The sequence below is a fragment of the Condylura cristata genome, unplaced genomic scaffold, assembly GCF_000260355.1.
Source record: "Condylura cristata isolate star-nosed mole 26May11 unplaced genomic scaffold, ConCri1.0 scaffold00004, whole genome shotgun sequence".
Lineage (NCBI taxonomy): Eukaryota > Metazoa > Chordata > Mammalia > Eulipotyphla > Talpidae > Condylura > Condylura cristata.
In genome coordinates this window covers 51,847,330-51,861,832 of record NW_004567105.1, presented here as the reverse complement: position 1 = coordinate 51,861,832, position 14,503 = coordinate 51,847,330, and the positions used below count along the sequence as shown (strand labels likewise).

General features: G+C 37.5%; 1 protein-coding gene across 9 annotated transcripts in view; it reads right to left on the bottom strand.

The window, feature by feature from the left end:
- CADPS (Ca++-dependent secretion activator) overlaps positions 1-14,503 on the bottom strand; it is a 428,545-nt gene that overhangs the window by 137,883 nt on the left and 276,159 nt on the right. For 8 of the 9 annotated variants that reach the window (XM_012735284.1, XM_012735280.1, XM_012735279.1 and 5 more), the window contains exons 10-12: positions 12,984-13,092; positions 8,623-8,835; positions 3,931-3,942 (exon numbers count right to left, since the gene is read on the bottom strand). In XM_012735284.1, coding sequence (XP_012590738.1) covers positions 3,931-3,942; positions 8,623-8,835; positions 12,984-13,092 — 334 coding nt within the window. The remainder of the gene's footprint in view (positions 1-3,930; positions 3,943-8,622; positions 8,836-12,983; positions 13,093-14,503) is intronic. The other variant, XM_012735286.1, reaches the window with a different exon arrangement.

Genomic DNA, 14,503 nt, shown 5'->3' with positions numbered 1-14,503 from the left:
AATAGAGCCCAGAGCAAAATTATGAGAAAGTCAAGTCCTGAATTCGGAACACCTTGGGATTTTTTTTTTTTTTTTTTGCCAACATTTGGCATGTGTCAAGAGCATGAAAATGAATTTGAGCACTAGGTTGAGCAAAACAGAATTAGGATGGCAAAGTGGCTGCTTAAAATGCTAATGATGTTTGGATTATCTTTTGCTTTGAGAGATGCTCTTTTCCATTAATATGTTTTTTTTTTTTAAAAAACAAGGATTGACTGCGTAATAGGAACTGACTTCAATATCTCCCTTTTCCAGATCTACCTATAGAGTTTTTTAAATCCTGGTGGGCCTGCAAAGATACCAGTTGTATTGAAAATGGGTATGTGATTCTTTTTTTACAGGGTCAACAGTTAGGGCATAAATCAACACATCTTCCAAACAATGTTCCTTGTTATACTTCTGGAGTTTATTGTGAAAAGATTTTGAAGTCCTGTGCTGTGTTACAGGAAACTCAACTTGGAATTAAAGCTAGAAGAGTAATGCTGATATTGGTACCTAAACCACATGAAGAAACTTAAAACTTTAGCAATAGTACCCACTGCACAGAAGCAGGCTGATGGATACACAGACTTATGGAAGACAGGTAGACCTGCAACTGGAAATGAATTAAACATTTAACTTTAGTGTACCTGGAAATAATTTTGATTTGACATTAAGGAATGCTGGGAAAACAATGCTTCCTAAAGTGATACTGTTAAATAGGTTTTATATTCACATTTACTCTACCTCATTAAAATTAAAGTGATGTCCTTAATTGATCATTCTGATATTTATGTTTGTTATTATCACTGATCATGATATTTGGGTTTATTTGGTGTTCTTTTTCCTTTTTTCTCTCTTGCAATGGGCAAGATGTTTATTTTTTCATGACCTTTTGTCTTAATAGCAAGTGTGCTTAGATATATCAGGTATATCTATACATACTTATTTAAATTCATGCTTTTATATATATATATATACACACATACATATACATATATATATATAACACAAATTTAGATAAGTTTGCAATACAATCAAATCAATGTAATTTTCTTGGAATGAGTGATAATACCTTTTAATTTTTATTTTATTGAAAAAATTTCCTGTTATAATAGACAAGAGAATGAAAACAAAGCAAATCTATTTTTAATAACACTACATTTTGGAACTTAGTATAGCTAAAGTATAACTAAGTATTGCTAGGGAAAAAGAAATTCTAGTGAAAATAATAGTGACTATATTCTTAATAAATTGCCTGAAAGAGGCTTCTTTCTATAATGAATCCTTTTTATAACAAGCTAGAGGTTGCTGTTATATCACTGAAATTTAGAGCACAGTTACAGCTGTTGTTACTCCTGATGGGTGCTGGAGGCAAGAGAATAGCTAATATAACTCTAAAGTCATTGTAAACCCAATCTGCAAATTAAAAGGTGACTTTGTATCTTTCTTATATGGAAAATGTGTGTGCTTGTCACATCTGCTTGACAGTACAAGAGTGAATGTATGGTTTGGACAATAACGAACAATGACAGTAGTCAACCTCATCAGAAGACATGAAATAAAGGAATGACAATGATTGATGGCAGCTGGCTGTTTACAGATTTCTCTAGAAGAGTTTTTGTTGCCGTGGTCAACTAGGGGATGTTGTATCCTCCTTGAGCTCTGCACAGAAAAGAAAAAATGCTCCTCCCATGCCTGCTGCCCATGAGAAACAATTTCTTCATGGTCCCTTTGAAGCCAACTGTCACAGCCAGGAGAGGGTGTCTTCTATTGCATTTTGCAGAAATTTTGAATTTAAAACTGCTGAAGCAACACATCCAAGGAAGATAAACAGATGATGTTTATTTCAAGGTTATTTTTTTTTTTTTTAAATCAAGGTAACTGGTTTACAGCATTATGTATGATTTAGTGTTATAGGACCATCCTGCAAGTGTATATTACCATACCACACCCACCACCAAAACAATGCTAATTTTATAATTCTGCATAAGATAGTTGCTTTGAGTAAAAATCACATTTTGTCAATGATTTCAAAAAAAAATAAATTATAATTTTCCATGTTGTGGTTATTACATTTTCAATTAATTTAGAGTCCTCTATGTTTTTATATTTCCTACAACAAAAGCTAAAATACATTACCCATAGTTGACTAATAACTTATTTTACTGAAAATCACTATATGGCAAAAATATTATTCAGCCAATAAGTGAATAATAAGTTAAAGGTGTCTAACGTAGATAACAAAGGAATGAGGCTTCATTTAATATGGTCTATGTATAAAACATTTTAGACCTGATTGTGGGAGTCTGGTCTTTTAAAAAGCCATTTATACTGTTAAAGTGAGAAGGAAAGTGATTTACAGTGTGGTTTTGGGTCATGAAAATTAAATTAATATGAATTAATTCTTTGATATTGCATTCCTGCAATTTAGCAACTGCAAGTTGACAATACAAGAAGATACTGAAAATCTCAACATAAGACTACAGAAAAGGATTAAGGCAAAAGACTACTTGGAAATCTACCAGGATAGCAATGCGTTGTTGTGCAAATACATGTAAATTTGCTCAGAACAAAATTCATTCAGTCATCTATTCATCCATTCTTTCATTCTTTAAGGAAAGTATAGCAAAATCCTAAATTCCCACTAAATTCATATTCTATGGTAAGTTTTTGAAAATACCTCGTCAGACATTCAAAGGAAAGTAAAGTTAGATTAAGTATCTGCTTGGTGAAAAAAATCTGTCTGCTAGCCAGGGATACATTTATGGAAAATAAAAGAAAGAAAGAAAGGTGAAAAGAAAGCAAATTAAAGAAAGAAAGAAAAAGAATTAGAAGGACTATTATAAATGGTCAGGAGAAATGATATGACCTACAACTTCTAAATTAGCATTCAATTCAGAATACTTAAGTACATATTTGCCTGCTCTCTTGACCAATTTTTCTTTTTCCCTCTAATATCAAGTTCACCCTCAACACATTTTTTGCTGGACTGCTTTTGCCTATGTGTCAACAAAAGAATTATATAGTCTCTTTTATGAGTATCTCCAATAGTGATGAAAACAATTTTTCTAAGTTTTAAATTTTCTTTTTGCTTTTACAGATGTATTTTAAGAAATTAATATAAATATGAATGTTGTTGGAAAAGGTTATTGTTGCTGTTCTTGGGAATCAGCAGAGAGATAATAGGGGTGTGAGAGCAAAAACCTCCAAGGTGTCATGAGGTTACGTATGACTTGGAAGCTTTTGTGAATAAGCTACATGTACTAAATCATGCCCCAAAGCCCCTGGTTTTGCATGTGGTAGTCCCAAGTACTATGGCTCTCCTTTCAAAATTAATCCTCTATTGGATCTTACTTTGGCGCTTACCTTCAAGCCAGATAGAATGAATTATTTCATGTTCAAGCTACATTATTAATTAGATCCTGCAATTTCTTGAAGTCTTGCTCAAAGTTAATTTTGTTGGGTTTCCAACCCCCACCTTCCTAACTGCTAAGGTCTCCATAATACATTTACCAGAGAGCAAAATGATCTGTTTTCAGGCATTAAACAGTCAGGTAGCTGTGAATTCCATGAAACAAAGGCCTTATTTGCCATTTCATTGTGATGTTAATCAATATTCTTGGAATGAAAAAAATTAGATATTATTTTAATGGTTGGCTTTACTCAGAGGATCATTTGATGCCAATATGAAAGCCAAGGAGAGGAGGCAATTATGCACACATCACATGCATCCTAGTTTCAGTATGGAAGCTTACATTTCAAACCTAAATTCAGGAAAATAACATGGAAAGTTTTACTACAAAGTCTAGACATGAGGAAGATTTCAGAGGAGAGGGAAGAAGCACATTGCAGGTGTCAGATAATCTAGTCTGATTATCTGAGCTGTGCTAGCTATAGGGGAACACTTACCCTTCAGTCCAGCTAGAAGTTAGCAGGGTAAGAAGGAACAAACCAGAATAACATAAAGACTAGCAACAAGGCTCAGGAAAGCAGACAGGAGTTCTAACCTAGCAGCTAAAGTTCTTGGGTTCGAGCAAAGATTGAACGAGAAAACTTAAACAAAACGAAACAAAACAAAAATAAAAATCACCACCCACCCAAACCAACAGTAACCAAGACCCGCCCCTTAACTTTTGAAGACTGTTCAAGTGGTAGCAAAAATATAACAATTCTCAAAAACACCCAGCTTCAGGGATCTATGATGTGATTAACAGTTATTAGTTGAGAAACAGACATTAAAATAAGACTCATTGCAAGTAATAAATCAAATAGTCATTGACCAAATGGTAAAGTTTACAATACCCCCTCCCCATATTCCAACTGAGAATGGTGATACAAATTTTAACTGTTTCTCTCATATTGCCTGGACAGGGATCAGGTTTCTCAGTGAGAGGCCACTTGACACAATAAGTTGTGGTGACACTCAACTACAAATTTGGACATTGTTTCCAAGGTAAGCAACCTTGGTCTTAAAAATTCAAAAATTGCAAGTATTTGTTTAAAAAATTGTAGCTAAGCGCAGACTTGATCTTTTAAAGTTTTAATAAAAGAATGGAAATAATTAAATCAACAGTAACAACACCAAAATAACCACAAAAGAACAAAAAAACTTTTAAAGGTTGGTGGAACCCACCCCAAATCTTTGTAGAGTCACATACAAACTAATGAATAGCAGGATCTATTTTTTTTCTGATTTTTACAATTCCATATAAATACTCCACTCCATTCTTTCTTAGACGTGTCTTTTCATTTTGAATTTGAGCTTTTGAAATTGCAAAATATAAAAACTGTACCCAGAAATCTGTGAAACTAAATTTAGAAAGACCCAAATAAACTCATAATTACTCCCAAGTTTCCCAAACTGTAAAATGTTCCATTCTCAAGTTTCCCTTGAGCAGACAGCGACATGACAAGACTGGAGTGTTTATTTTTCTCTACTCAAAAAATCTTTCCCATTTCTCTGTAGTTTCCTTTTGCCATGTAAATACTAATAAAGTGGTTACAAAGTTAACTCATTGAAAAGTTGTTGCTTTTAAAACTATTCACTTACAAGAATGGCAAATTCTTTGAAAAACAGAATTTAAGGAGACATGTATACAATTAAGCATTTAACAATAACCCTTACCTTTTGGAAGTCAAGAAACCCTTTTTAAAATGCAATACTTGATTGTTTTTTACTCTTTTTGTTATCCAGAGACTATGATGACCTTTATGTTTGCAATGTGACTTAATTAAAGCAAGTCAGTATAGTAAGGATGATCATATGTAAGTCAATGATCAATGTTTGTTGTTTGACTATATTGTGATTATTTCTCATTTCTCTGTAACTTTGCTAGGGAGTAGCAGCTTTCCCCAGGACTTGCGGAGTAGGAGGTTTTCTGGAGACAGAAATTTCAGCTCTAAAGCCAGAGAAGTTGTAGGCAAACTTGGTTCAGCTGCTCATCTTAAGTATGAATCAGCACTGTGAGTTTGATCGAGTTAGCTGTAGATAAGGCCTGGTCTCTTTGATAGTGATGACTTGAAATTAATGTACTCTGCATGCAGCTGTCAAGTAATTGGATATAACCCCCATTCTGTGACAGATGCCATTAAAACTTAACACAGTCACTTCCCCCAGTCTTTTTTGGTTGTTATGTAGTGATACCACAGAATGTAAAATTTCTGATTCTGTTTTTGATCTTCCTCACTGTTTTGTATACTACCAAGTGAAAACACTACTAGGTGCAGACAACTGGATTGGTTAAATCCTGACTAATTTCTCTACTAGTTTCCACATTATGAGTACAGAATCCTTACTTGGTGGTTCTCTGATTGCATTTTCTACTTAGTGCCTACCCAAGCAATAGAGAATATTGAAGTGGTGTTGAGGCTCTATTTCAGGGGTAGTAAACTATCTCTGGGACTACTGAGTTCAACACTAGTGGACTGAAACTATGGGTAAGGACTGCAATTTATTACTGGGTTATGTTGTACAGTTGTACAGAATGGGTATTATAGAACTCATAAGGTACCATTTGCATTTTCATGTGAAAAACAGTGCTTTCTTCAGTATACAATCTGTATTGTTGAAAGTGGTGGCCTTATTTTTTATAAAACCTCATGGATGTGGTAGGGCCTTACACATTGGGGTCTTCAGACAGTGACTTAGGAAAAATAGAGAAGTGTTTCATCACCAAATATTGATAAATCCCAGAGACATGAATTCAAACAGTCTGACCTACTCACACATTTCCCAGCCTACCTCCCATATCCTTCAAGGATGCTATTATTACATACTAGTCCTTAGAATTTTGCTTTGGTTTCCCCCATTAAGAAAATTTCTTTATGCCAATAAGATAGGGACATACATCAAGCTTGTGTGAGTACTCAATTGAATTTTCTTGATGATGTCTAATGATAGCATTTTGATCTCATAGTTAAATGAATCCTGTCCACAGAGAGAAAACTCAAATAAGAACTCTTGTGTATTTCTATGAAAAGATACCCAGCCCCCTTTTCAGCAGCCTCCATCATTTGTCTTACTGAAAAAATAAGTATCTGATTTCCATTTAGTTTTGTACCTGAATGTCCTACTTCTTTTCTAGATGGGTAGAGAAAAGTAGAACTATTCAGAAGTCAAGTAATAATTTTTTTAATTTGGACTGATGATAGAACAGACACACTGGATGTCAGGTGAAATAATGCAGAAGAAATGGAGATTATTTGGAAATAAGAGGAGTATTTTCCAAATATCATCTGAGATAACATGCTGTATGAGGTTGATTTGAATGGTGATTGTAACCAGGAATTTATTCCTCTGATACAAGGCTAATTCCATTGCAAGGGGATACGACAGGATGTGTTGTTTCCACATTTGTTAAAAAGAAGCAACTGGACATAGTGAAAGTTGGAATTTCATTGCACAGTTTTTTTTCTTAATTAAATAAACACTGGTTATACATTATCTCAATGGAAGACTAAAATTTTAGAAAAAGATGCCTTTCGCTTTATTGCTCTCAAATAAACTTAAGTGCCACGGGTGTTAAAGAGGAGTGTGGAGACCCTGAAGTTCATTATGGACAGGAAGTCGTGCCTCTCCCTCAAGTCCTATTCAGTATGTTGTGTATTTATTCAGCACTTTTTGTGTGGTTATTTTACATTGTTTCACAAGGGAATGCATGCACCTTTAAGAAATCATAAGTACAAAGCAGAAATTCCTGGGAGTAACTGATGGATAGTATTTTGTAATCCAATGGGTTTTTTCCCCATCAGCAAAGGTGTTACAAGGTTCAAAGCTATAGTACAGTCTTGTTAGACATAATTAAATATGGCAGTGGAATTCACTGCAAAGAAAATTACCCTCTATTTAGCTGCTGTAGCTACAAAATTACTTCAACCACATCCATATTTTCTTTAAGAGCAATGGAAGAGAGACTATGTTAAAGACTGCTAAAGGTTGAGATTCTGCTGTGGGGCCTTTGCACTTGCTTTCGTTTCTGCTGCAATTTTCTTTGCACGGATATCTGCAGGGCTGACTTCCTATCATTTGATCTAATTTCCCTCCTCCCCCAACACAGTCATCATTGCTTGACACTCTTTAAGGTATTTCTCAATGTTAAAACAATCTTACTGACCTGCTGGCTTGGGTGCTGTCCAGACCAGGGGAATAGGTACCAGTATTCTGATAGCAGGAATCTATCTTCCTCATTATATTCTCCCTCACTTACACAGTCACTCAACAAGCTGTTATGCATGAGGTGGCTCCATGCTAACAGAATCACCATGATTAGTGCTAAAATGACTTAAAGCTGAGGCATGCTTATTGACTGATAGGATAAGGCAAAAGTCTCTACTTAGGGTTAATGGTTGTTACCAAAATGAATTACTTTATCTGGTGTATTACTGCTCTACTTTCTTTGTCTTAAATGTCTCCAAATTTAGGCTAGCTTCTACTTATTCCTGTGTATCAGAAGTGCTGGGAGATAAAACTATCCTAGCCAGCAAGAAGACACACAAAGGGTTAAGAAGTTAAAGTGGATGCAGAGGTAAGAGGAGAATAAAGAGGGATATGAACTGGGGCTATTTAAGAAGACGGTTTCATTTTTGGGTCCTGATATTTTAGCTCAGAATAGAATTTTTGGTATTACGTTTTTTTGTGTGTGCGGTTTTTTTCCCACTGCATGTGATAATGTCATCATTTATTTTTAAATGGTTCTAAGTTGCAGATTTAAATTTATTTCAGATCAAGCCCTATTTTAAATGACTTAATGGGAAGAAATGAGGCAAGGACATACATAATCTACTATATTTGAAGGACTAAAACAAAAACATGTTTGACTGTGAATTCCAAACTCTCACCAAAACAGAGAGGTAAAACTCCACCTAAAATATACCTTTCTTTGTTTAGTCCTTGGGGGGAAATGTCAAGTATTGCACTTTAAAATTATTTTTATCTAACAACTCTGTCCCAACTCCCCCTTTCTCCCAAATTCACTTTTATTTCCCCCAGAAATTGTTATTTTATAAATCCCTAATATAACAGAAACTCAATTTTCTAACTCAACTTGGGAAGCTTTTATTTATCCTATCAAGCTATTTTTAACAAATGGCATGTTTACTTACAAAATTGGGAGATGGGTGCATCCAGCTGAGGTACATTCCCTCCCTTGGCATTGAGTTTCTGTACTTGGGTGGGGGGCACAGGCTTGTGTGACTGCCCCGTGGCTCGATACATGGCTTGAACCCACAGGATGCGATCTTGCTCATCATCACTTGCAAATATCACGGTGTCTCCTTCTTTGACTGCATTGAAGAAGGCTCGACCACCCTCCAAGCCTGGAACAAAGGGAATAAAAAAATAATTAAGCTGAGCTGCAATGTTCTTGGCAGTACAGATCCCTGAAAAAGGAGGTTTCTGTAGCTATTCCTTGAGCCACAGAGGAAAGGAGCAATTTAGTGACTATAGGTTAGAAAGTCTGATACCTGCTTGGCCAAACCATGGGCTGATGATGTCAACAGACACATGAAGGCTGGCTTTCTCTGTCTTGTGGAGGACAGAGTTATCAAGCAGTCTTCCTGTTGACTGGGCAAACTTCCGTCCAGAAACATACTGTTATTTTTCTTATCTTTAAAAACAAACAAAGCATCTTTTGATCACTCCTCTCCCATCAGCTACTAGGCTACTGTTCTCTTTACAATATAAGGGGGAGGGCCTGCACCAGGCTTCCACTAGGCTTGATTTTAATACACATGTAAATCTCCCAGGCATCTTGTTAAAATGCAGCTTCTGATTCAGCAGGTCTGAATAAAACCTGAGATTCTGCATTTCTAACAAGCTCCCAGAAGATGCAGAGAATGGCATCATCAGAGAGGGTGTCTTCTCTCTTATTCTGCCTTAAAGCCACTTCAGTCAGGCTTTTGCCCCACTGAAATGTTCCACGTTTCAGTTGTTGAATCCAAACATCAATTCAACATCCTCATATTCTATCTATCCAACTAGTAGCAGCGTTTGACACTCCATTCTCTTTGAAATGCTTTCTATACTTGGTTCCAGGGAACCAGATCTCCTCCTCCCTCCCTGGCTACTGCTTCCTGGTCTTGTTTGCTGCGTCCTCCTCCTCTTCCCGACCTCTTAATGTTAGTGTATCCTGTCATTCTGTCCTTGGACTGCTTCTTCCCCAGTGGTACCATCCAGGCTAGAATCCCATGAACATGCACATGATCCCCACACTACTTCTATCTCACCTCCCTTGAACTGCAGACCAGACCTCTTCATGATTTTCTTGACTTCTCCATGTGGGCATCTGAAAGACACCTAACTTTATTATGCCCAATAAAGAACTCCTGGCTTTTCCCCCAAACCTCCTTTTCATCTAACAAAGATAAATCCATCCTTTTGGTTGCTCAAGCCCACCCCCCTTGGGGTTCCTTTTAACTCTTCACTTTCTTTCACTACCTGCTTTCAATGGAATTCTATGCCTTTCCCTTCAGGATATTATATCACAACTTGACTTTTGCTTCTACCTCTTGTGATACCACCCTGAAACAAGAGATGCTCCTCTCTTGTCAGCATTATACTAATAGCTTCCTATCTGACCTACTTCCACCCTTATTTTTTATAGTCCATTCTCAACATGCTAGCCAGAGTAATCCATTTAAAGGAAAAGCCAGGCTGTGCCACCCCTCTGCTTGAAAGATTCCAGCGGCTTTGCATTTGACTCAGAAGGCCCACATGAACTGACCTCCACTCCCAGTACCTTCTTTCCCTACTATTCCATCTCTTCTATATACACAAGCATACACTTCATAGGAGCAATACAGGTCCCTGGCTGTTTCCTGAACACTCTGTGCATATTCTCACCTCAAGTACTCTGTACTGCCTATTTCCTGTGCCTAGCACATTGTTCTCCCAGATATGGCCTGACTCACATCTTGAGTTTCTTCATGTCTTCACTCACGTGTCATTCTTATAGAGGACTTTCCTCACCTTGGGCCCTCATCCTTCAAGTCTCTCATCTTGCTTCAGTTTTCTGCATATGACTCTCACCAACATTTAACAAATAATGTGTCTTGCTTTACTTTGTTAAGGACAGAGACCTGCTGTCTGTTTTGTTGTATACTGATGTCTAGAACAGTAGATGATACATACTAACTGCTGAGCTAATGCTCACTGAATGAATGACCTATAGAGCCCTCTTTCTCCATAGGCACTTCTCAAGGTTAAATGTCAGAGAAAGGAGGTAGAACACTTTCGTGGGCTCAGGCCAAAGTTACATTGTGTCTGTCAATAAACTTCATAAGCTAGCATTTGGGGACTACTGGGGCACTCTGACCAGAAATTTCATCAGGTTCTATATCATCCCTCCAGTTTTAAAAATTGAGGGAGAATGAATGGATCCATTAACATCTTCAGTTTTCAACTTACCTTTCAGGGTAGCAAGACTCCTCAAATCTCCAGGGACACTGTGTAAACTGTGAGGCAAACTGTACTGTGTATAAGAATTTTTTACACTGCTATTTAAACATGAGGAGTCTGCCCTCTTCTTTTCTGGCTCATATGTTAGGAGTGTCCAGAAATTCTATTTCTAACAAGCACTCTTTAAGAAATTGTGAGTTTGACTTACAACAATTGTTGAATATTTAAATTCCCATTTTCAATAAAACATTACTTTGGAAATAAATTGGACTTGGCACATGATAGGCAAAGAAGAAGCAGGTTATTATTCTCAAGAACATAATCAATTTACTTCTCATTTACATTTTTGGTAAAGGAATTTATAAATTATATCCCATGTGATCAATGTGAATAAAAGATGATTTCACAATATATGTGTACAATGACTCTTTTGTGTAGCTAGCATAGGCTTTTCTCTCCTCCTGACCTCTGTACCACAGGAAGAAAATCCTGCTTTTAGATGATAAAATAACAACTACCACTTTGCTGTACCCGTAGATGTAGTTTGTGTTTTATCGCCTTGCCCAAGAATGGCATGGGCTAGCTAGATCCTGAATGCCAGCTTGGTTCCTTGTCTGCAGGAGGGGATTGATAATCCTGGTCCTGTTTTGTGCAAAGGGATGTGGTGAGGGAAAGAATCATGGGAAGGAAAGAATTAGCGAACTAATTCAAACAAGGTCACAGAGGTTTGTTTTTATATTAGTCCATTAGCCTATCACTTCAAAACCCAAGTCTTAGAGGAAAGAACAAGAATCTATTTCTCTGAAGGGAATGCAACAGCTTGGGAAGAATGCAAACGATCACAGAAAGCCCTGAGGGCAGTTTATTTAAAGCAAGAGTCACAGCTTATCAATGAGGTCCTGCCTGAAATGGCTTCAGAGTCATCATTGCACTCATTATGATGGGTTTCCAGGCAGGGCTTTTAATTCAAGCCTTCAGTGGTCAACTCTGTTTCACACAGGATGCAAATAACCACCAATGGAACTCCTAGGGCTTAGGGCAGGTTTGAGTCACTAAGGACTGGGACCTCGAAGGTGCTAATTTTCCTAAGTAGGATGGGCCTCAGGCCTTCCCTGCCATACCTTTTCAGGTTAGCTTCCCATCTTCTTTGAAACTATGTTTTTCTTTTATGTGTATTTTGTTGCATGTGGAAGAGCAATATGGGAGTAGAAAAAAAGGTTTTGGGCCAAATAATGCAGTATGGTTGGAAATGTTTCCCTTGTGCAGATTTGGCATAAAAATAAACTTCTCTGGGAGAGGGCTGTTGGTGCTGGTTGTTCATTAATATGCTGAAATGATTTCACACCCCCCAACCCATTTTGAAGGTTCTTTGAGGCTGATTTCTATTCATTTTTTTTTTCTGGGAAAAAAATAAAATGGGTGTGGGGAGAGGTGTGAGGGGGCGGGATGTGGAACTTATGCAATGTAGAACTTATAAGAAATACTACCATTTGTGTGGTTCTCTTAGTTCCATAAGGTTTAGGAGCTTGGATACTAAGCATGTAGATTGGTGTCTTCTTAGGACAAAAAGACTCTCAGGAAGGGCTTGTTTTCAAGTACCCTCACTTGAAATTGTATAACTACAGTTGTGGATATGGAAGTACAGGGAGGGATCACTTGAATGTGGAAGCATAGTATATGCCAAGTGAAAAACCACACACACACACATGCACACACATGAGTCCTTTGTACACATACAGGACTTTCAGAAATGTCCTTTTTAGTATTTATCATAGAGTACTTATTTAATGGGGCATAGGTACACAAAGGGAATTTTGGTTATATTTTCTTTTTGGATTTAAAGCAGAAAAATCCTTTTGGAAAACCAAAGCCTGTGATTGGGCTAGCTTTTATTCAACCATGATAGAAACGCTGTAAGATTAGGGACCGTGACTGTCATCAACAACTGGGAAATTCTAACACCTGACTTAGTGTCTAGCATGAAATCAGTACTCGCAAATATGAACTGGTCATTGATCTGAGAAAGGGGGGAGTTCTGTGAGTTCATGTCCTTGAGGGTGGGCAGTACCTGGCTGGGGGTCGGTGTAATCCACAGTGTAGCCATCCAGCTGGAGAAGTTCCTGAGGCTCTGCTTTTTTCTCCCGGTAACTGCACATGGCAAATGTGTACTGACTGACCTGAGAAGGAAAAGCACAGACTGTGAGGTTGGTGTGCTAGCGAAATCCTCTCCATTCAACCGCATACTCTCCTGCACTCTGGACCTGGATTCCGATCAAAATTTGTCACCTCTTGATTGTGTGATGGGAGCAAGTTACCTATCCAGTCTGGTCCTCATCTATATATTGAATAAAATCTGAGAACCTATCTCCTCACTGAATTATGAGGACTGAATACTGTATAGAATTCACCTGAATCTTTTCCTGATGTTTAAGTGTGTGATAAAAGTTAACTATTATCATTCATGATGACGTAGCTGTGACTGGATTAAGTTACGTGAATCTTTTTTTTTTTTTTAGGTCCAAACTGGTTGAATAGCAGCAATTTTATAGACTGTGCCAAATACAAAGATGATCAGGCTAAGACCACCCTGTTTGCAGTCCTTGTAGCACAGAGTTAGGGACCAATCATTTATTTATATGCCCCAACTTCTTTTTCCTTTTAGCATTTTAGTTTTTAAGGACCAATTCTCAACATCAAACCACATGTTTTTCTCTCCTGGAGAGCTTTTCATTGCATTGAAAAGTCTCCATTTCATCTCAGATAAGAGCAGGAGTGACATGCTGTCACAAGCAATGAGTGCACGATTGCTAGGTGCCAGGCACAGCGGGGCCATCTTCAGCCTCTGAAGGCGGGGCTGTTGTCACTGTGCTGTGCTCACGGCTGACACTGAGCATACATACCAATGCTGGCTGGCACTCTACAGCTGTAGGCTGGCCTTCAGGACGCTGTCACTATCATGCATTCAGACTCAGCATGGATATTTAGTATTTTTACATCTGGCTTGTCTTCAAGGAGCCCATGGGAGAGCAAGCTTCCTTCACACTGCAGGCTAAAAGCTCCTGGACATATGTATCATTCATGGATGTCAAATGTTGGTGAACATGTACCACGTCCCTTATCTCTCAGTGCCCTTTATTACAAAAGATATTTTTCTAAGTGAACTTTGATACTTGCTGGGGACATTTTTTGCTCTCCTTCTCCATAGTAAGACTTGCCTTTTTTCTTCAATAGTATAAGAAATTGGTGTGCTCAAACCCTGGACACATATCTTACACTGTCTCTTGTCTGACATGAAGGTCCCAATGAGGCTCTGGGAATGTCATTGGTTGCTTTATCTACTGCTGCCCTCTGTTGGTTCCTGATGAAAACTTTCTTCCTGATTTGAGTTTATGTAATGGATTTGGTTTGCAGAACCTACTTACTGCAAGGCTTTGATGGATACATACTGCCAAATCACTTAGAATATTTTCAGCATTAGATATTTATTATTCTTTGCAATAGCAAAACAGCCAATAATGCCCTCCTCTCCTAATAAACTGAGTTAAGAGTGTGTACTTGGAGGTCTTACAGGCTTGGGGTCCCCTAACC